Source organism: Macaca mulatta, chromosome 10, assembly GCF_049350105.2.
Source record: "Macaca mulatta isolate MMU2019108-1 chromosome 10, T2T-MMU8v2.0, whole genome shotgun sequence".
Taxonomy (NCBI): domain Eukaryota; kingdom Metazoa; phylum Chordata; class Mammalia; order Primates; family Cercopithecidae; genus Macaca; species Macaca mulatta.
Window position 1 is genome coordinate 97,139,132 of NC_133415.1, and position 17,394 is coordinate 97,156,525.

At 45.8% G+C, this 17,394-nt stretch overlaps 2 protein-coding genes across 3 annotated transcripts in view; both read right to left on the reverse strand.

Moving 5' to 3' along the window:
* Positions 1-3,966: 3,966 nt before the first annotated feature.
* On the reverse strand, positions 3,967-7,658 carry FITM2 (fat storage inducing transmembrane protein 2). The gene is made up of 2 exons (NM_001193686.1): positions 7,391-7,658; positions 3,967-4,650 (listed from the first exon to the last, which is right to left on the reverse strand). The coding sequence occupies exons 1-2, from the start codon at positions 7,561-7,563 to the stop codon at positions 4,035-4,037; spliced, it is 789 nt and encodes a 262-aa protein (NP_001180615.1). The 5' UTR covers positions 7,564-7,658; the 3' UTR covers positions 3,967-4,034.
* A 102-nt stretch (positions 7,659-7,760) lies between these two features.
* The window catches only part of LOC144329412 (uncharacterized), an 83,163-nt gene continuing 73,529 nt past the window's right edge, over positions 7,761-17,394 (reverse strand). For both annotated transcript variants that reach the window (XM_077951849.1, XM_077951847.1), the window contains exon 3: positions 7,761-7,978. In XM_077951849.1, coding sequence (XP_077807975.1) covers positions 7,919-7,978 — 60 coding nt within the window. In that variant the 3' untranslated portion in view covers positions 7,761-7,918. The remainder of the gene's footprint in view (positions 7,979-17,394) is intronic.

The window sequence follows — 17,394 nt, forward strand, 5'->3', positions numbered from 1 at the left end:
CAGGATGGTCTTGATCTCCTGACCTCATGATCCGCCCGCCTCGGCCTCCCAAAGTGCTGGGATTATAGGCGTGAGCCACCGCGCCCGGCCTGAACACGCATTTATGTTACAAGACCTGGGGGAAAAACAGGAGCAACTCTAGCCATAAAATAACCTGTATATGACAAGTTAAATTGAGAAAGAATTACCTACTTTGACCAAGTGGGCTGAGGTTTACCGGGCTCTGTACTTCCTTAAGAGTATTAGAAAAGAACACACAAAACGCTGAAATGTGGGATTTCATTATCTCAGTTTACTTTCATTTGCTTGTTTACACACACGATCTGTGTGTATATAACAGTGGCAAAAGTCATTCTCTAAATACAGTCTGGTACCCAGACTATGACAGATGCACGTGGAAAATGAAGCGTCAGTGAATTAATCTCAACATACAGAGGCAAAATAAGCGTGGCAGTATTCTATGATCACAGATGCCCCCAGAGCCTGGGGGTGACAGGCACTTTTCAACACAATACAGTTTAAACAAAAGACCCAGACTCCAAATGGCACCCAAAATATATTCGTTTCTCTGCCTTCTCTAAAGGAGTCAGAAAGTTCTAAAGGCTTACTCAAGAAAAAGGCGGCAGGGAGACTATGGCCTGCTAAGCACAGATGCTGAGCACTTTACGTGCCCCATTTCCCTTCATCGTCTCCACTTGACAGACAATGGAAACAAGGTTTGCCATGATCACACAGCTATCAGGAATACTGCCAAGATATGAACCCACATCTCATGTTTGCTTGAGCCCAAATCATTTCACTTATGTCAGGCTGTCTCACATAGGAACAGAAAGCATGCTCCCAAGGAAAAGGCAAGGGGGCTAAGCATGGATAAGTGGCGGAAGCCTCATCGATACAGAAGGCTCTGCAATGGACACTTTCCACATAGAATTAATTTAGTGCTGAGCCTGAATCAGACCCACGTGGGATAAATATCTAGAGATTTAAGTGTCACAAATGAATTTCTGGGGTCACCCTGTGCCTGTTCCCTTTTAGTGCTGAACACAACACTTAGGAGAGGCTTTTTTTTTTTTTTTTTTTTTGAGATGGAGTCTCACTCTGTCACTCAGGCTGGAGTGCAGTGGTGTGATCCTAGCTCACTGCAACCTCTGCCTCCTGGGTTCAAGCAATACTCCTGCCCCAGCCTCCCGAGTAGCTGGGATTACAGGCGTGTACCACCACACCTGACTAATTTTTGTATTTTTAGTCGAGACAGGGTTTCACCATGTTGGCCAGGCTGGCCTGGCCTCAAGTGATCCTCCCATCTCGGCCTCCCAAAGTGCTGGGATGACAGGTGTGAGCCACCGTGCCTGGCCTAGGAGAGCTTTCAATCCCTTCAACGAGCCCCTGCCATCTACTCCACGGCCACTCCCACCACTGGCTTATGGGTGTACGCAACAAGGGTCACATCTTGCCAACGCCTCCAAAGCACCATGGTGCCACCTCCCATAGCTCATCACCTGTGTCTCTGATCCTTTTGGGTGCAACAAATCATGACTCATTGTGACTGATAAAGTTAACCTGCAACTTGATGGGATATGAAATATTTAAAATATATCTTTATAGTAAAAGATTTTACGCCGAAGATTCACCCTCAACCACCTAAGCGTGCGTGAAGCCAGTCAGGTGTAGTGCTTCTCAGTTAATGCTACTACGAGGCTTGACTGGAGAGAGGGGCATCAAGGCGGCTTTAAGGGTGATTACCCCAACAGCAAGGGGCTCAGTTTGAAAGGCTTAAGGAGACAGTCTGGGAGAGAAGAGGGGACATCTTATCACAGGGCGTGGAACTGTGCCTTTGTGGATGGACATGACAGGATTTCTAACCCTTCCCAGCATTGTCACAGCAAAGGCCACAGAATGACAAAGCTGGAAACTGAAAAGTGCTGCAAAGGGGAGAGAAAAAGGAAACTGATTTCAAGACCAGTTCAACAGGCCCAGGCATGGTTTGGTTTAATTCAGTTGGTGATGCAGGTAACAGGAGGGAGGAGCCACAGCCATGCCACCCTTTAATCAGGGTGATTTTGCAAACAGGTTGGCTTTCTGCCATCAGAGGGAGGCATTTTACTTCACTTCTGAATTATCATAATCTTGTCCAAAAGGTACAGATGCCCTAGGCCACAGCAGAGTGATCAATGCACTCAGCACACGACCCTGAGGCACACTGTTCAGCCTATACCACTGATACGTGGTCAGGGAAGTGTCGGTGAAAGAACGCATTCTGCAAAATTACCCTGATTCACCTTACAATTCATCAGGTTGTTACTAAAATGCCTGCTTTCTGGTTTGATTATCTTATTTATTTACAGAAACTGGGTTCTCACTATGTTGCCCAGGCTGGTCTCAAACTCCTGGGCTCCAGTAATCCTCCTACCTCAGCCTCCCAAAGTGCCAGGATTCCAGGTGTAAGCCAGTACACCCGGCCCAGGTTTCATTGCTAACAGAGAAAACAGCCCCATGAGGTGGAATTTAAGATCATAATCCCAGCGTTTAGTTTATAACAAGCACATTAGTGTTCTAAACCAACCAACCAACCAACCAACCAACCCTCAAAACAACCTACACGTGCCAGAGTGTAGCACTGGTGTTGTGAGTTATTTTCAGGAGTTTTATCAACAAAGAACAAATGCCATAGTTCTTATCAAAAACTGTAAAAGATTCGCTCAAAATAAAACAGAAAAAAAGTAATCTTATTGCTCCAAAAAACCAGCATATAGTAATTGAAACATGGACAGAAAATGATCATAACCCACTACGTACAAATCATCCAATACTTGGTCGGAGAGGCACTGCATCTAAAAGGGCCTGTTTTGGTGGCTAATCACAAGTCATAAACATTTCATGGATGAAACAAATATTACAACCAGAGAATGTCCTTCAGGCACCAGGGTGTTGTTATAAAGAACGCTGCCTGAGCTGGGCGCAGTGGCTCATGCCTGTAATCCCAGCACTTTGGGAGGCCAAGGCGGGCGGATCGCCTGAGGTCAGGAGTTTGAGACCAGCCTGACCAACATGGAGAAACCCTGTCTCTACGAAAAATACAAAATTAGCCGGGCATGGTGGCGCATGCCTGTAATCTCAGCTACTCGGGAGGCTGAGGCAGGAGAATCATTTGAACCTGGGATGCAGAGGTTGCGGTGAGCCAAGATCGCGCCATTGCACTCCAGCCTAGGCAACAAGAGCGAAACTCCGTCCCAAAAAAAAAAAAAAAAGAACCCTGCCTGAAACAGATGCCTATGCAAAACTGACCAGTGGGAAATACTGTTTTGTTTTGTTTTTTCTTTTTTGAGATGGAGTCTTGCTCTGTCACCCAGGCTGGAATGCAGTGGTGCAATCTCGGCTCACTGCAACCTCCATCTTCTAGGTCCAAGCAATTCTCCTATCTCAGCCTCCTGAGTAGCTGGGACTACCAGCGCCTGCCACCACACCCAGCTAATTTTTGTATTTTTAGAAGAGATGAGGTTCGCCATGTTGGCCAGGCTGGTCTCGAACTCCTGATCTCAGGTGATCCACCTGCCTCAGCCTCCCAAAGTGCAGGGATTACAGGTGTGAGCCACCATGCCCGGCCGGAAAATACTGTTAAGTAACAGCAGTAAGAGCCATGAAAATCTAAAGACTACCAGAACCAGGGAGAAGGCAGCAAAGGAGTCCCAAGGCTCTGGGCTCCCCTTGAGCCACACCATAGAGGTTTTCCTGATTCTGCCGTTTTGCTGAGCCTTAGCTCCCCACTCCAAGGACAAAAGGAGTGTTCCAGATAAAGAGTGTTACCAGGGACAAAAAGTGCCTAACTGGGAATGGTGGTGCTTGCAACACTGGTGACGTTGCCAAGAATAGTCTGAGGACTAAACTCACTCCCCAGACTTCAGCACTACCCACCAAAACTGCCTGGTACACTTTCCCTCTGAAGTAGGATCAATAAGTTAGCCAAATAACTAAGCAAAATATATATTTGAAAAATCGATTAGTCATTGTCCTTCTGTCCCCACCCTGTTACTCTTTTATTTCTTGTAACTATCTTGCTTCAAATTCAAACTACAGCTCTGGGGAGGAAGTCCTGGGGAAAAGGCTTTCGGATACCAAAACCCGTATGTCCCGTACCAGCCCAGCAAACCGAACAAGGTGCCAAACACCTTCTGGGACAAGTTGTGGAAATAAACAGCTGTGCACAGAAACATCAACACCCAGATGAAAGTCAGAATGCCCAGGGCCACAACCAGAGTGGTGATGGCGGTGTGGAGGCAGTGGCTTCGGTCCGTCTTCACCTCATGCAGCACGGACATCTCTTCAACAATCATGAGGGCGCAGAAGGTCAGCAGGAAGGAGTGACCTGAGATGTCAAAGCCATGCCAAAAGCCCCCTTCCTGGTGGCACTGCTGCTTGCTCTGGTGTTCCTTTCTGACCCCCTCCAGGGCCGGGGACTGGTAGCAGCTGCCCGTGTAGTGTTCGATGTTGGAGAAGATGGAGGTGCAGATGTACCAGATGGCCGTGCCCACAAGCAGGGTGCTCAGCCGCCGCAGGACCAGGCCAGCCTTGCCGGTCAGATGGTAGTTGGTGAGGGCAATGAAAGGCAGGAGGAGACAGAACGTCCAGGCCCAGGCCATTTTGACAAAATACCTGACAGAGGAGGAAAGTGGAAGTGAAGAGAGGGAACACGGCGGAGAGGACACCATGTCAGGACTCAGGTCTCTAGACTGCCAGGGGAGGGAAGATGAGAAAACCGATCAAAGCTACAGATCATAGCAACTATCATGCTTTAAGTACTTACCATATACTTCACTTACTAAGTACTTCATTTATTTATTTATTTATTTATTTTCTGAGACAGAGTCTCGCTCTGTCACTCAGGCTGGAGTGCAGTGGCGCAATCTCGGCTCACTGCAACCTCTGCCTCCCAGGTTCAAGCAATCCTCCTGCCTCAGCCTCCCGAGTAGCTGGGACTACAGGTGCGTATCACCCCGCCTGGCTAATTTTTGTATTTTTAGTAGAGATGGGGTTTCACCATGTTGGCCAGGCTGGTCTCGAACTCCTGGCCTCAAATGATCCGGCCACCTCGGCCTCCCAAAGTGCTGGGATTACAGGCATGAGCCACCATGCCCAGCCCTCCCCTTCTCCCCTACCCTACCCCTGTGTAAGTACTTTAAATGTATTAACCAGGTAATCCATTCACAACTCTGTGAGTTAAGTTCTGTTATTATCTGCCTTTAACAGAGAAGAAAACTGAGACAGAGGGAAGTGCTCCACCCAAAGTGGAGGCCGAAAGTGGAGGAGCCGGATTCAAATCCAGGATCTGCGGTGTCAAGCACTATGTTATTTACTTAGGAAAATAATAAAAATATATAATAATAATTGAGCATCTAATGCCAGGAGCTTTCACACACATTCACTTTCCCGTAGAGCACTCACATTTACCCTGGGAGGAAGGTGCCATTGTTCCATTTTATAGACAAGAAATCCAAGGTTCAGGAAAGTTCAGTACCTTGCCAGGGTCACACTCACAGAACCAGCATGCACAGATTAAACCACGGTTTAGACAGCCCCCAAGCTCATGCTGTTTCTCCCATACCATATGTGGTTTTTTATTTTTTATTTTTATTTTTTAGACAGGGTCTCACTCTGTCGCCCAGGCTTGCATGCAGTGGCACAATCACACCTCACTGTAGCCTCAAACTCCTGGGCCCAAGCAATCCTCCTGCCTTGGCCTCACAAATAGCTGGGACTACAGGTGTGTGCCAATGTGCCTGGCTAATTTTTTTTAAATTATTATTTTTGTGGAGCTGGGGCCTTGCTATGCTGTCCATACTGGTCTTGAACTCTAGGCCTCAAGCAATTATCCTGCCTCAACCTCCCAAAGTGCTGGGATTACAGGTATGAGCCACTACACCCAGCCTTGTTCTTTCCTAATGGCAGAAACAGTCTTAAAACAATGAGCGTTACTTTAAGCCAAAGACACGGGTTCAGATTTTGACACTCACTTATTATACCTCCTACCTCTCCAACCCTCAGTTTCTTCAGCTATTAAACAGCTGGGAGGAACAAATGATTTTTAAGATCCCTCCTATATCCCAGGATTCACTAGTTCCCTCTCATTAATCAGCATAGAGGCTTGGAACAAAACTCCAGGATCCATGACTACCTCCAAACAACAGGGGTGTGTTGTCAGCCAGGCCACTTGGCTCCCAGCTCACCTAGCCCAGAGGAAGCAGCAGCTGCCTTGTCCGCCTCCCGGTGCTCACAAAGGGCGGCTGACCTAAACCCAGGACAGAGACTTGCGGCCACTACCACTCTCCTGCTCTATTCTTAGCCCAGCCTCTCAGGGTGGGTGAGGAAGGAAGGTGGGCCAAGGACAGAAGGACTCTTTTCTAGGTTCCAATGGCTTCTCAGGCACCACCCCCGGGCCTGTCACTAAAATCTTCACTGGGACTGATAAGGAAGATCTTGCCAGAGCCAAGACCCGTCAGGCATTTGAGGAAGCTGCCTGTGAAAGGAACCAGGGTTTTAAGCAGATAACCAAAGTTGGGCTGACTTTCAGGACACGCCGGAGACACTTATTCTGGAAAACACTTAGGTTCACATCAAGGGAGCAGTTTTATCTTTTAGAATTTCCCTTTATGACTGCAACAGAGTTTTTGTGCAATAAACTTTCTAACCGGGAGTTGTGAAAAAAGCAAGCAAGCAAGCAAGCAAAGAAGTGGATGGGTGAAGTTAAGGAGATGTCTCAAAGCGCCCAGCTGGGATTGCTTTTCTGGACCACTGCCATGCATTCTGAGTGGCTGAGATGATCCAAGGAGATCCAGGGGAAAGGGCACAGACTAGGGGGTTCCACTCCTCTGTGAGTATCTCGGAGCGGGGGCTCTGCCTGTCACAGGCTGGGGCGAGGCTCTTCCAGCGGTCGTAATGGGATTCTGCCACACGCTGGGGGGATCTGATCTGACGCAGGGTGGGGTCTGTGCAGGGTCTGACACAGGCAGGCAGGGCAGAGGTGAGGTGGCATCTCCCAAACAGGGCAGGGATCAGCTCCTGACTCCACGGGGAGGCGGGTGAGTGTCGACATGGGCTGGTTCGTCCCCACCCCATTCCACATCCCTACACACAGAGACACACACGACCCCGCTCGTCACCACCTGCCCAGTCAAGCTCAGGCTGCCCAAAGTGGGTCTGCAAACACGAACTGCTAGTGACACCAGCTACCCCGGGGCCTCCCAGGCGTGACACGCGTACAGATGCTGCTGTCACGGCTAGGAGGAGGACCTCCCTCCAATGACTCGTCCACCACGGCAGGTAGCACCGGCTTCTCTGGGCGAGGCGACAGCGGGCCGGCTCTGGCGGGGACAGCAGAGGATCGGGGTGCACTCACACGTTGAGGACGTTGCGCTTGTTGCTGAGGTAGCTCTCGGGCAGCGGGGACAACTCCTTGAGGAGGGAGCCCGCCAGCATGGAGGCCACCAGGGCCCAGGGCAGGTAGCGCCGAACGGCCGCTCGCACCAGCGTCCCCCGCAGCAACCACTCGCAGCGCTCCAGATGCTCCATGCCCGATCTCGTCGGCCACCGTCCTCCGCTCCGTGCCCTCTCGGCCACCGTATCGCCCTTCGCCCGGACCTGCGCCTCCACCTTCCTTCGAGCGCATGCGCACCGCCGCGAGTCCCACCCCTTGAGGCGTGCTTGGGCTCTGGAGCCCACGCGCCCCCCCTGGTGGCCGCTGCTGCCTCAGGCCCGTGCTGGTCCCCGAGCTCCGAGCTCCTGTCCTCTGCGCTCTCCTAGCCGCTCCCAGTCCCCGAGCCTCCGCGTCTTGCTCTTGTCTGGGAAAAAGCGCTTGTGAAAGTATTTGCTGGAGGCTGGAGGAGGATAAATGTAGCCCTGGAGAATTGGAGCAGTAGTCACAGTATCATTGGTCTTTCTTGGAGCCTCGGAGACACCTCTGCCGTCTTAGCCTTAGTTTTCTCATCTGTAAAATGCCGGAGACAAGAGATCAACCTTTCCCAAAAGCTAGTTTATGAACTCAGGGGTTCATTACGTTGGTACAGGTAGAGGCACATGAGATAAAGTTTCCTTAGGAATAATTATTGTATTTAATTTATTTATTTATTTATTTATTTATTGTTTAGTTAATTAGAGAGGGGGGTACCTCTCTGTCACCCAGGCTGGAGTGCAATGGCACCGTCACAGCTCACTGCAACCTCAAATTTCTGGGCTCAAGCAATCCTCCCACCTCAGCCTCCCGAGTAGCTGGGACCACAGGCGGGCACCACCACACCTGGCTAATTTATTTTTATTTTTATTTTTATTTCAGTAGAGACAGGGTTTTGCTTTGTTGTCCAGGCTTGTCTCAAACTCCTGGGCTCAAGCGATCCTCCTGCCTCGGCTTCCTAAAATGCTGCAGTTACAAGTGTGAGCCACCACGCTCTGCAATTATTAAATTTATTGACTTATTTATTGATTTATTTTGAGACATAGTGTCGCTCTGTTGCCCAGGCTGGGATGCAGTGGCGCGATCTCATCTCACTGCAGGTCTCTGCCTCCCGGTTCAAGCGATTCTTCTGCCTCAGCCTCCTGAGTAGCTGGGATTACAGGCATGCGCCACCATGCCCAGCTAAAATTTTTTTATTTTTAGTAGAGATGGAGTTTCACCATGTTGGCCAGGCTGACCAACTCCTGACCTCAAGTGATCTGACCTCTCCAAATCCTGACCTCAAGTGATCTGCCAGCCTTGGCCTCCCAAAGTGCTGAGATTACAGACGTGAGCCACCTTGCCTGGTGCAATTGTTACATTTAAAGTTTATAGTTCTAAATTTATTTTCACCTGGGCAATACAGTGAGACTCGGTATCTACAAAAAATAATTTTAAAAACTAGCTGACGTGGTGGCTCAGGCCTGTGGTCCCAGCTACTCAGGAGTCTGAGGTGGGAGGATTGCTTGAGCCCAGGAATTTGAGGATGCAGTGAGCTGCGATGGTGCCATTGCACTCCAGCCTAGGCCACACAGCGAGACCCTGTCTCAAAAACCATACAAAGAAACACAAAACAGCTATCTATGCATGTTGAATGAAAATGCTGGATGCTGGGGGTTAAGGGAGGTCACACGAAGGTGTTGGAGACTCAGTCGCTCAATTTATCACAAAGCTAACCCCTCGCCCCTGGTTAGGGCTGGGTGTCTATTTCATTTTCCCAACCTTGGACTCATTCCTTTACCCCAATGTTACTTTCCTGTGGCAGCTCTAATAAATTACTATAAACTCAGTTTATTTTTATTCCTTTTTTTCTTTAGTTTTAAATAGAGATGGGGTCTCACTATGTTGCCCAGGCTGATCTGGAACTCCTGGGCTCCAGTGATCCTCCTGCCTCAGCCTCCCAAAGTGCTAGGATTATAGGCGTAAGCCACCATGCCCAACCCTAAACTCAATTTTAAACAACAGAAATTTATTCCAAAGTCACAAACCCAGCCAATACACACATATAGAGTCATATCAAGAGATGGGCATTTTAGGCCAGGCGTGGTGGCTCACGCCTGTAATCCTAGCACTTTGGGGGGCCGAGATATTTTGATCTTGGTTCACTGCAACCTCTGCCTCCCGGGTTCAAGCAATTCTCCTGCCTCACCCTCCCAAGCAGCTGGGACTACAGGCATGTGCCACCACACCTGGCTAATTTTTTGTATTTTTAGTAGAAACGGGGTTTCCCCATGTTGATCGCGCTGGTCTCGAACTTCTGGCCTCAAGTGATCTTCCTGCCTCTACCTCCCAAAGTGCTGGGATTACAGGTATGAGCCACTACACCTGGCCCAAAGAAAACATTTCTATCAAAATATTCATCTGACTAGCTGCCCAAAATAATTTCATGTCTCTATACCAAGGACAGCTGCCACACTGGGAAATGTTAGCCTGATTTATGCCTACAATGGACTAATGTTTATAGTCTCATGCAAAGAATCAACAAATTAAAGAAAATAATAATTCCTTAAAACTATCTTAAGATGACCTTCATATCTGTAAATTGCATTTATCTGATTAGAGTTCTTATATAGCAAGATGTTTCCAGGCCTTCAAAATGTTTGGTTTAAAAAATAAAATACAGTGATAATTATACCAATTTGGCATTTCATGATTGGGAATAAAAACTACACAGCCAGAAAGGTGTATTTATGAAGGCAGCTTGTAAATAGTATTTGATACCATCTCTGTCTCCTTAAGTTTGTCAGGTGCTCGATTACTGTGGCTTTCCTTAGCAAACAGCATAAGAATTTAGAGCAGGGAGGCTGGGTTTGAGTGCCGGTTCTCCTCCTTATTAGCTGTGTGGTTACCCCAAAGAAAATCCAGATACATCCCCCAACCCAAGAAGGAGGGAAAGACTGCTCGGTGAATACAAACACTAAATATCACCCTGAGGAACTGTCCAAAGAGTGCCTTCTGAAAGGTTCAGGATTTGTGTTTTTGAGAAAGGAAATGGGTTTGTTTCATTTGAAACTGCAGTTTCATTCCTAGAGGGTCCTTCTTTCTTTATTTCCTCCTTCCTTCCTTCCTTCCTTCCTTCCTTCCTTCCTTCCTTCCTTCCTTCCTTCCTTCCTCCCTCCCTCTTTCCCTCCCTCCCTCCCTTCCTTCCTTTTTCTTTTTCTTCTTTCTTTCTTTCTTTCTTTTTCTTTCTTTCCTTCCTTCCTTCCTTCCTTCCTTCTTTCTTTCTCCCTTTTTTTTTTTTTTCTTGTTGTTGGGTTTTTTGTTTTTTTGAAACAGGATCTTGCTCTGCACTCCCAGGCTGGAGTACAGTGGTGCGATCATAGCTCACTGTAGCCTTGAACTCCTGGCCTCAAGCAATCCTCCTGCCTCAGCATCCCAAGTGCTGGGATTACAGGCATGAGCCACCACGCTTGGCCACCATGGCTGAAGATTTTTGAAGACTGGGTTAAACTCAGCCTGAAAAAATTGTTGCAGGTCTCTAGAGAACTTTTTGTATTAAAAAAAAAATTGAACCAATATTGGGAAATACGTGTTTATGTTGTGAGTGCAATGATGGGCTATAGCCAACTCATACCAGCCTGCAAGAGCTGATGATTAAATTTTCAGAACTTTTGCGGGCCGACTGTCAAACACAGCCGTATTAAGAACTGCATTATAGGGCCTGGGCCTGTTGGCTCACCCCTCTAATCCCAGCACTTTGGGAGGCCAAGACGGGTGAATCGCTTGAGCCCAGGAGTTCCAGACCAACCTAGGTAACATAGAGAGATCCCATCTCTACAAAAAATACAAAAATTAGCCAAGCATGGTGGTCTGTGCCTGCAGTTCCAGCTACTCAGGAGGCTGAGGTAGGAGGATGACTTGAGCCCAGGAGACTGAGGCTACAGTGAGCTGTGATCATGCCACTGTTCTCTAGCCTGGGTAACAGAGCAAAATCCTCTCTCAAAAAAAAAAAAAAAAAATATATATATATATATAGTAAAAAAAAAACTGAAAATACTCAAAACTCATTAGTTACTAATTATTTTACTATGTTTTATTATTATCTGTGCTCTTGGGGTAACTTACATCTATTGTTCCTGTATAGTAAGCTTCTGCACAACTCTTCCCAACTCTATTCAGTGATGTCACATTGGGAGCTTGAAATCAGCCACTGGGGGGAGTATTTACACTATGGAAATTGGCAAGTGCTACAAATCAGGGATCTATTTGGTTTGTCTACACTGAGAGTCAACTCCATTTGTCAAAATATGGTTGAATTGAAACCATAGGTTGCCTATGGTTACAAGAATCCAACAAAAATCAATAAAAGCATTCTGTGATAATTAATTAGCTATAGTTATAACAAAGGGTATTTATATATTTCCTCCCTCCCTCCCCTCCCCTCCCTCCCTCCCTCCCTCCCTCCCTCCCTCCCTCCCTTCCTTCCTTCCTTCCTTCCTTCCTTCCTTCCTTCCTTCCTTCCTTTCTTCCTTCCTTCCTTCCTTTTTTTTCAAGTTCTCACTCTGTTGCCCAGGCTGGAGTGCAGTGGCATGATTATGGCTCACTGCAACCTTAACCTCACTTGGCTCAAGTGATCCTCCCACCTCAGCATCCCGAGTAGCTGGGACTACAGGCGGACTAAATCAGCCACCACCTCTGGCTAATTTTTGTATATTTTTTTGTACAGATGGGGTTTCACCATGTTGCCCAGACCGGTTTCAAACTCCTAGGCTCAAGCAATCCACCCATCTCAGCCTCCCAAAGTGCTGGGATTACAGGTATAAGCCACTAAGCCTGGCCATATATTTTATTATTTGTAAATAATGTGCTACACATTATTTTATATTAAGAAACATTTATAATAAACATAGGTAGGTATATGCTTATACATATTTCCCTAGAGAGCCAATAATTCAACTTTTGTTTTTTGGTTGTTTTTTTTTTGAGACAGTCTTGCTTTGTCTCCTAGACTGGAGTACAGTGGCACAATCTCGGCTCACTGCAACCTCCACCTCCTGGGTTCAAGTGATTCTCCTGCCTCAGCCTCTTGAGTAGCTGGGATTACAGATGTGCACCACCATACCCGGCTAATTTTTGTATTTTTAGTACGGATGGGGTTTTACCATGTTGGCAGGTGTGAGCCACCACGCCTGGCCTTAATAGTTAAACTTTTATCAACAAATCACTGGTTGTGGTCTAGTACACACATAAAAATTTATATAGTGTATGAGCAAATATATATGCTAATAGGAATATAGAAATAATTTTATGGCTGGGTGAGGTGGCTCACACCTGTAATCCCAGCACTTTGAGAGGCGGAGGCGAGCGGATCACCTGAGGTCAGGAGTTTGAGACCAGCCTGGCCAACATGGTAAAACCCTAACTCTACTAAAAATACAAAAATGAGCTGGGTGTGGTGGCACACGCCTGTAGTCCCAGCTATTCAGGAGACTGAGGCAGGAGAATCGCTTGAACCCGGGAGGTGGAGGTTGCAGTGAGCTGAGATTGTGCCACTGCACTCCAGCTGGGTGACAGGGTGAGATTCCATCTCAAAAAGAAAAGAAAAAAGAAAAAAAGAAATAGTTTTATGACAATTTATGGCAGAATTTGCCTCTACCATGTGTGAAGCACTCTGATGATTTCTACTCAGAAATTTAATTCAATTTTTTAAAATGCTGGTCATGACCCACTGAAATGACTTTATAACTCACTAATGGGTAAGAACCTGTAGTTTGGAAAACACTGCATTAAGAGATTTTGAGGCATTAGAGAACAATGCTGTTACACTTCCCACCAGATGGTAATAGAAGACCATAAGTATCAGGGTTCTGCCCTGCCTGAGACTTCAGTGGGACCAGCTAATTGTTGGTTTTCACCTTTCATTTGTCTATTCTACAAATACTTATTAGAAGTATATGGTATCTGCACAAATAAATGAAAAGATATCCATTGTTCATGGACTGGAAGATTTAATATTGTTAAAGTGCCCATACTGCCCAAAGCGAGCTATAGATTCAATGCAATTCCTACCAAAATTCCAATGTCCTTTTTCATAGAAATAGAAAAATACCTTCCTAAAATTCATATGGAACCACAAAAGACCCAAATAGCCAAGGCAATCATGAGTAAAAAAAACAAAGCTGGAGACATCTTACTACTTGATTTAAAACTAAACCACAAAGCAACAGTAATTAAAACAGCATAGTAATGTCATAAAAATAGACGTATCAACCAGTGGAACAGAGTAGAGAGCCCAGAAATGAACCCATGCATATATGGTCAATTGACTTTTGACAAAGATGCCGCGGATATACAACAGGAAAAGGACACTCTCTTCAATAAATGATGTTGGGGAAAACTGGATATCCACATGCAGAAGAATGAAACTAGACCCTTATCTCACACTATGGACAAAAATCAACTGAAAATGGAAATAGAGACTTAATATAATACAAGAAGTTATAAAACTACTAGAAGAAAACATACGGGGAAAGCTACACAACATTGGTTTAGGCAAAGATAATTTGACCCTGAAAGTACAGGCAAGAGAAGCAAAAACAGACAAAGGGGATTGCATAAAAATAAAAAGCAGGTCGGGCACGGTGGCTCACGCCTGTAATCCCAGCAGTTTGGGAGGCCGAGGAAGGTGGATCACCTGAGGTCAGGAGTTTGAGACCAGCCAGGCCAACATGGTGAAACTCTGTCTACTAAAAATACAAAAATTAGCTAGGCATGGTGGCGGGCACCTGTAATCCCAGTTACTCAGGAGGCCTAGGCAGGAAAATCACTTGAACCTGGGAGGTAGAGATTGCAGTGAGCTGAGATTGTGCCACTGCACTCCAGCCTGGGTGACAGAGTGAAACTCTGTATAAATAAATAAATAAATTGTGCACAACAAAGGAAATAATTAACAGAGTAAACAGACAACGTACATATTGGGAGAAAATATTTGCAAACCATATGTCTTATAAGGGATTAATGTCCAAAATATAGAAAGAACTTAAGCAACTCTATAGAAAGAAAACAAATAATCCTATTTTAAAATGGGCAAATGGCTGGGTGTGGGTAGCTTCCACTATAGTCTCAGCTACTTGGAAGGCTAAGGTGGGGAGATGGCTTGAGCCAAGGAGTTCGAGGCTGCAGTGAGCTGTGATCACTCCACTGCACTCCAGCCTGGGCAATGGAGTGAGACCCTGTCTCTAAAAAAAAAGCAAAAAGAAAAGGCAAAGGATCTGAATAGCTATTGCTCAAAACAAGACAACATAGAAATGGCCAACAGATATATGAAAAAATGCTCATCAATGTAACTAATCATTAGGAAAATGCAAATTAAAACCACAATGCAGTATCACCTTATAGCTGTTAGAATGGCAATTAGGCTATTATAAAAAAGACAAAAGATAAGTGTTGTTGAGGATGTGAAGAAAAGACAGCACTTGTACACTGTTGGTGGGAATATAAATTAGTACCTGCATTATGAAAAACTGTATGGAGGTTACTCAAAAACTAAAAACAGGATTACCATATGATCCAGAAATCCCACTCTGGGTATTCACCCACAAGAGCTGAAATCAGTATGTCAAAGAGATGTTTGCACTCTCAAGTACATTGTAGCACTGTTCACAACAGTTAAGTTACAGAATCAGCCTAAGTGTCCATCACTGAGTGGATGGATGGATAAAGAAAATGTAGTATATATACCCACCAAAATACTATTCAGCCTTTAAAAAAGGAAAGAAATTCTGTCATTTGTGGCAATGTGGGTGGAATTGGAGAATGTTATACATATTGAAATAAGTTAGACACCCAAAGACAAATACCATGTGGACAAAGATAATACTTATATGTGGAATCTAAAACAATCCAACATGGCCAGGCATGGTGGCTCACACCTGTAATCCCAGCACTTTGGGAGGCCAAGGCAGGTGGATCACTCGAGGTCAGGAGTTCGAGGCCAGCCTGACCAACATGGCAAAACGCTGTCTCTACTAAAAATACAAAAATGAGCCGGGTGTAGTGGCAGGCGCCTGTAATCCCAGCTACTCAGGAGGCTGAGGCAGGAGAATCGCTTGAACCTGGGAGGTGGAGGTTGCAGGGAGCTGAGACTGCGCCACTGCACTCCAACCTGCGGGATAGAGCAAGACTCTGCCTCCAAAAAAAAAAAAAAAAGGCCGGGCGCGGTGGCTCAAGCCTGTAATCCCAGCACTTTGGGAGGCCGAGACGGGCGGATCACGACGTCAGGAGATCGAGACCATCCTGGCTAACACGGTGAAACCCCGTCTCTACTAAAAAATACAAAAAACTAGCCGGGCGAGGTGGCGGGCGCCTGTAGTCCCAGCTACTCGGGAGGCTGAGGCAGGAGAATGGTCTAAACCCGGGAGGCGGAGCTTGCAGTGAGCTGAGATCCGGCCACTGCACCCCAGCCTGGGCGACAGAGCAAGACTCTGTCTCAAAAAAAAAAAAAAAAAAAAAATGTAAAACAATCGAACACATAGAAACAAAGAACAGAATGATGGTTACCAAAGGCTAGGGGGTGAAGCGGGAATGGGGAGATGATGGTAAACACGTACAAAGCCTTAGATAGAAGGAATAAGTTGGTTTTTTTTTTTTTTTTGAGGGCTATTGCATGGCATGGTGAATATAGTGCATAATAGTGTACTGTACATTTTGAAATCATTAAAAGTAAATAAGGAGATCATTGGGCTGAGGTAGTCACCTGTGTCTAGAGCTCTTATGTAAACAAACCAAAACTTAACTAGGAGGCATTTCTTGTAAATGACAAAACCAAAATAAAACAAAACAGGCTCAGTCGATCACAGTCAACCAGCTAGGGTCTTCCCATTACACCATACCCACATAAGACAAATGCCTAGTTGTAGCCAATTAGGCGATTTCTGTTATTTGCTTCTGTGGTCAGCCTATAAAAGCTTGCTGCTCACACAGCTAGTAGAGTGAAGCTTTCTGAACCTCTTCCAGTTTTGAGTGCTGCCCGTTTCATGAAGCGTTCTTTGCTCAAAGAAACTCTGTTAAATTTATTCTGTCTGAAGTGTTTCTTTTAATAGTTGCCATAAGCTCTCTAAGACTGCTAAGGTCAGGAGAACACAGGAATCAATAGAAAACCCTCTCACAGGCCAAAGATGGGCAACTTGAGCATAAATAATAACTGCAATGAATGGAAACATACAAATATGTTTAAATCCATCGGTTCATAATGGTACTTGAAAAACTAATGCCAAGTTTCAGAGGAACCAACTCATTATTTTGAAAACTAGTAAACAAAAGTAAAGAATCAAGCAATTTTTTTTCTGTCTTTCCTATGTGGACTGGACCAGTGAGCAGCCAAACAGTAGGTGAGTTTCTTTTTATAGAAATATTTCAATAAATGGCTGGGTGCGGTGGCTCACTCCTGTAATCCCAGCACTTTGGGAGGCCGAGGTGGGCAGATCACAAGGTCGAGAGTTCAAGATCAGCCTGGCCAACATGGTGAAACCCCTGGCCAACATGGTGAAACCCCATCTCTACTAAGAAAACAAAACTTAACTGGGCGTGGTGGTGCGTGCCTGTAATCCCTGCTACTCGGGAGGCTGAGGCAGGAGAATCGCTTGTACCTAGGAGGTGGAGGTTGCAGTAAGCCAAGATAGCGCCACTGTACTCCAGCCTGGGTGACACAGCAAGTATCCATCGGAAAAAAAAAAAAAAAAAGGAAAGAAATATTTCAATAAATGAAGAAGGAATGATAGAATTAGAATATCACCATATGCAACATGCAAGTAAAAATTTAAGTTTGTGATAGTAGTGAGTCACATACATTAAAGAAAAGTGAGTTGCAGATATTCATAAACAGAAAAGTCTTTATTTATTTGTTTTTGATTTTTTGTTTTTGTTTTTGTTTCAAGACAGGGTCTTGCTCTGTCACCCAGGCTGGAGTCCAGTGG

What these genes read in the sequence shown, in the direction of transcription:
- FITM2 (NM_001193686.1), bottom strand. Translation starts at nt 7,563, where the DNA reads ATGGAGCATCTGGAGCGCTGCGAGTGGTTGCTGCGGGGGACGCTGGTG. An exon ending in AAGCGCAACGTCCTCAACGT is followed by an intron (nt 4,651 to 7,390) that starts GTGAGTGCACCC and finishes CTCCTCTGTCAG; the next exon opens with GTATTTTGTCAAAATGGCCT.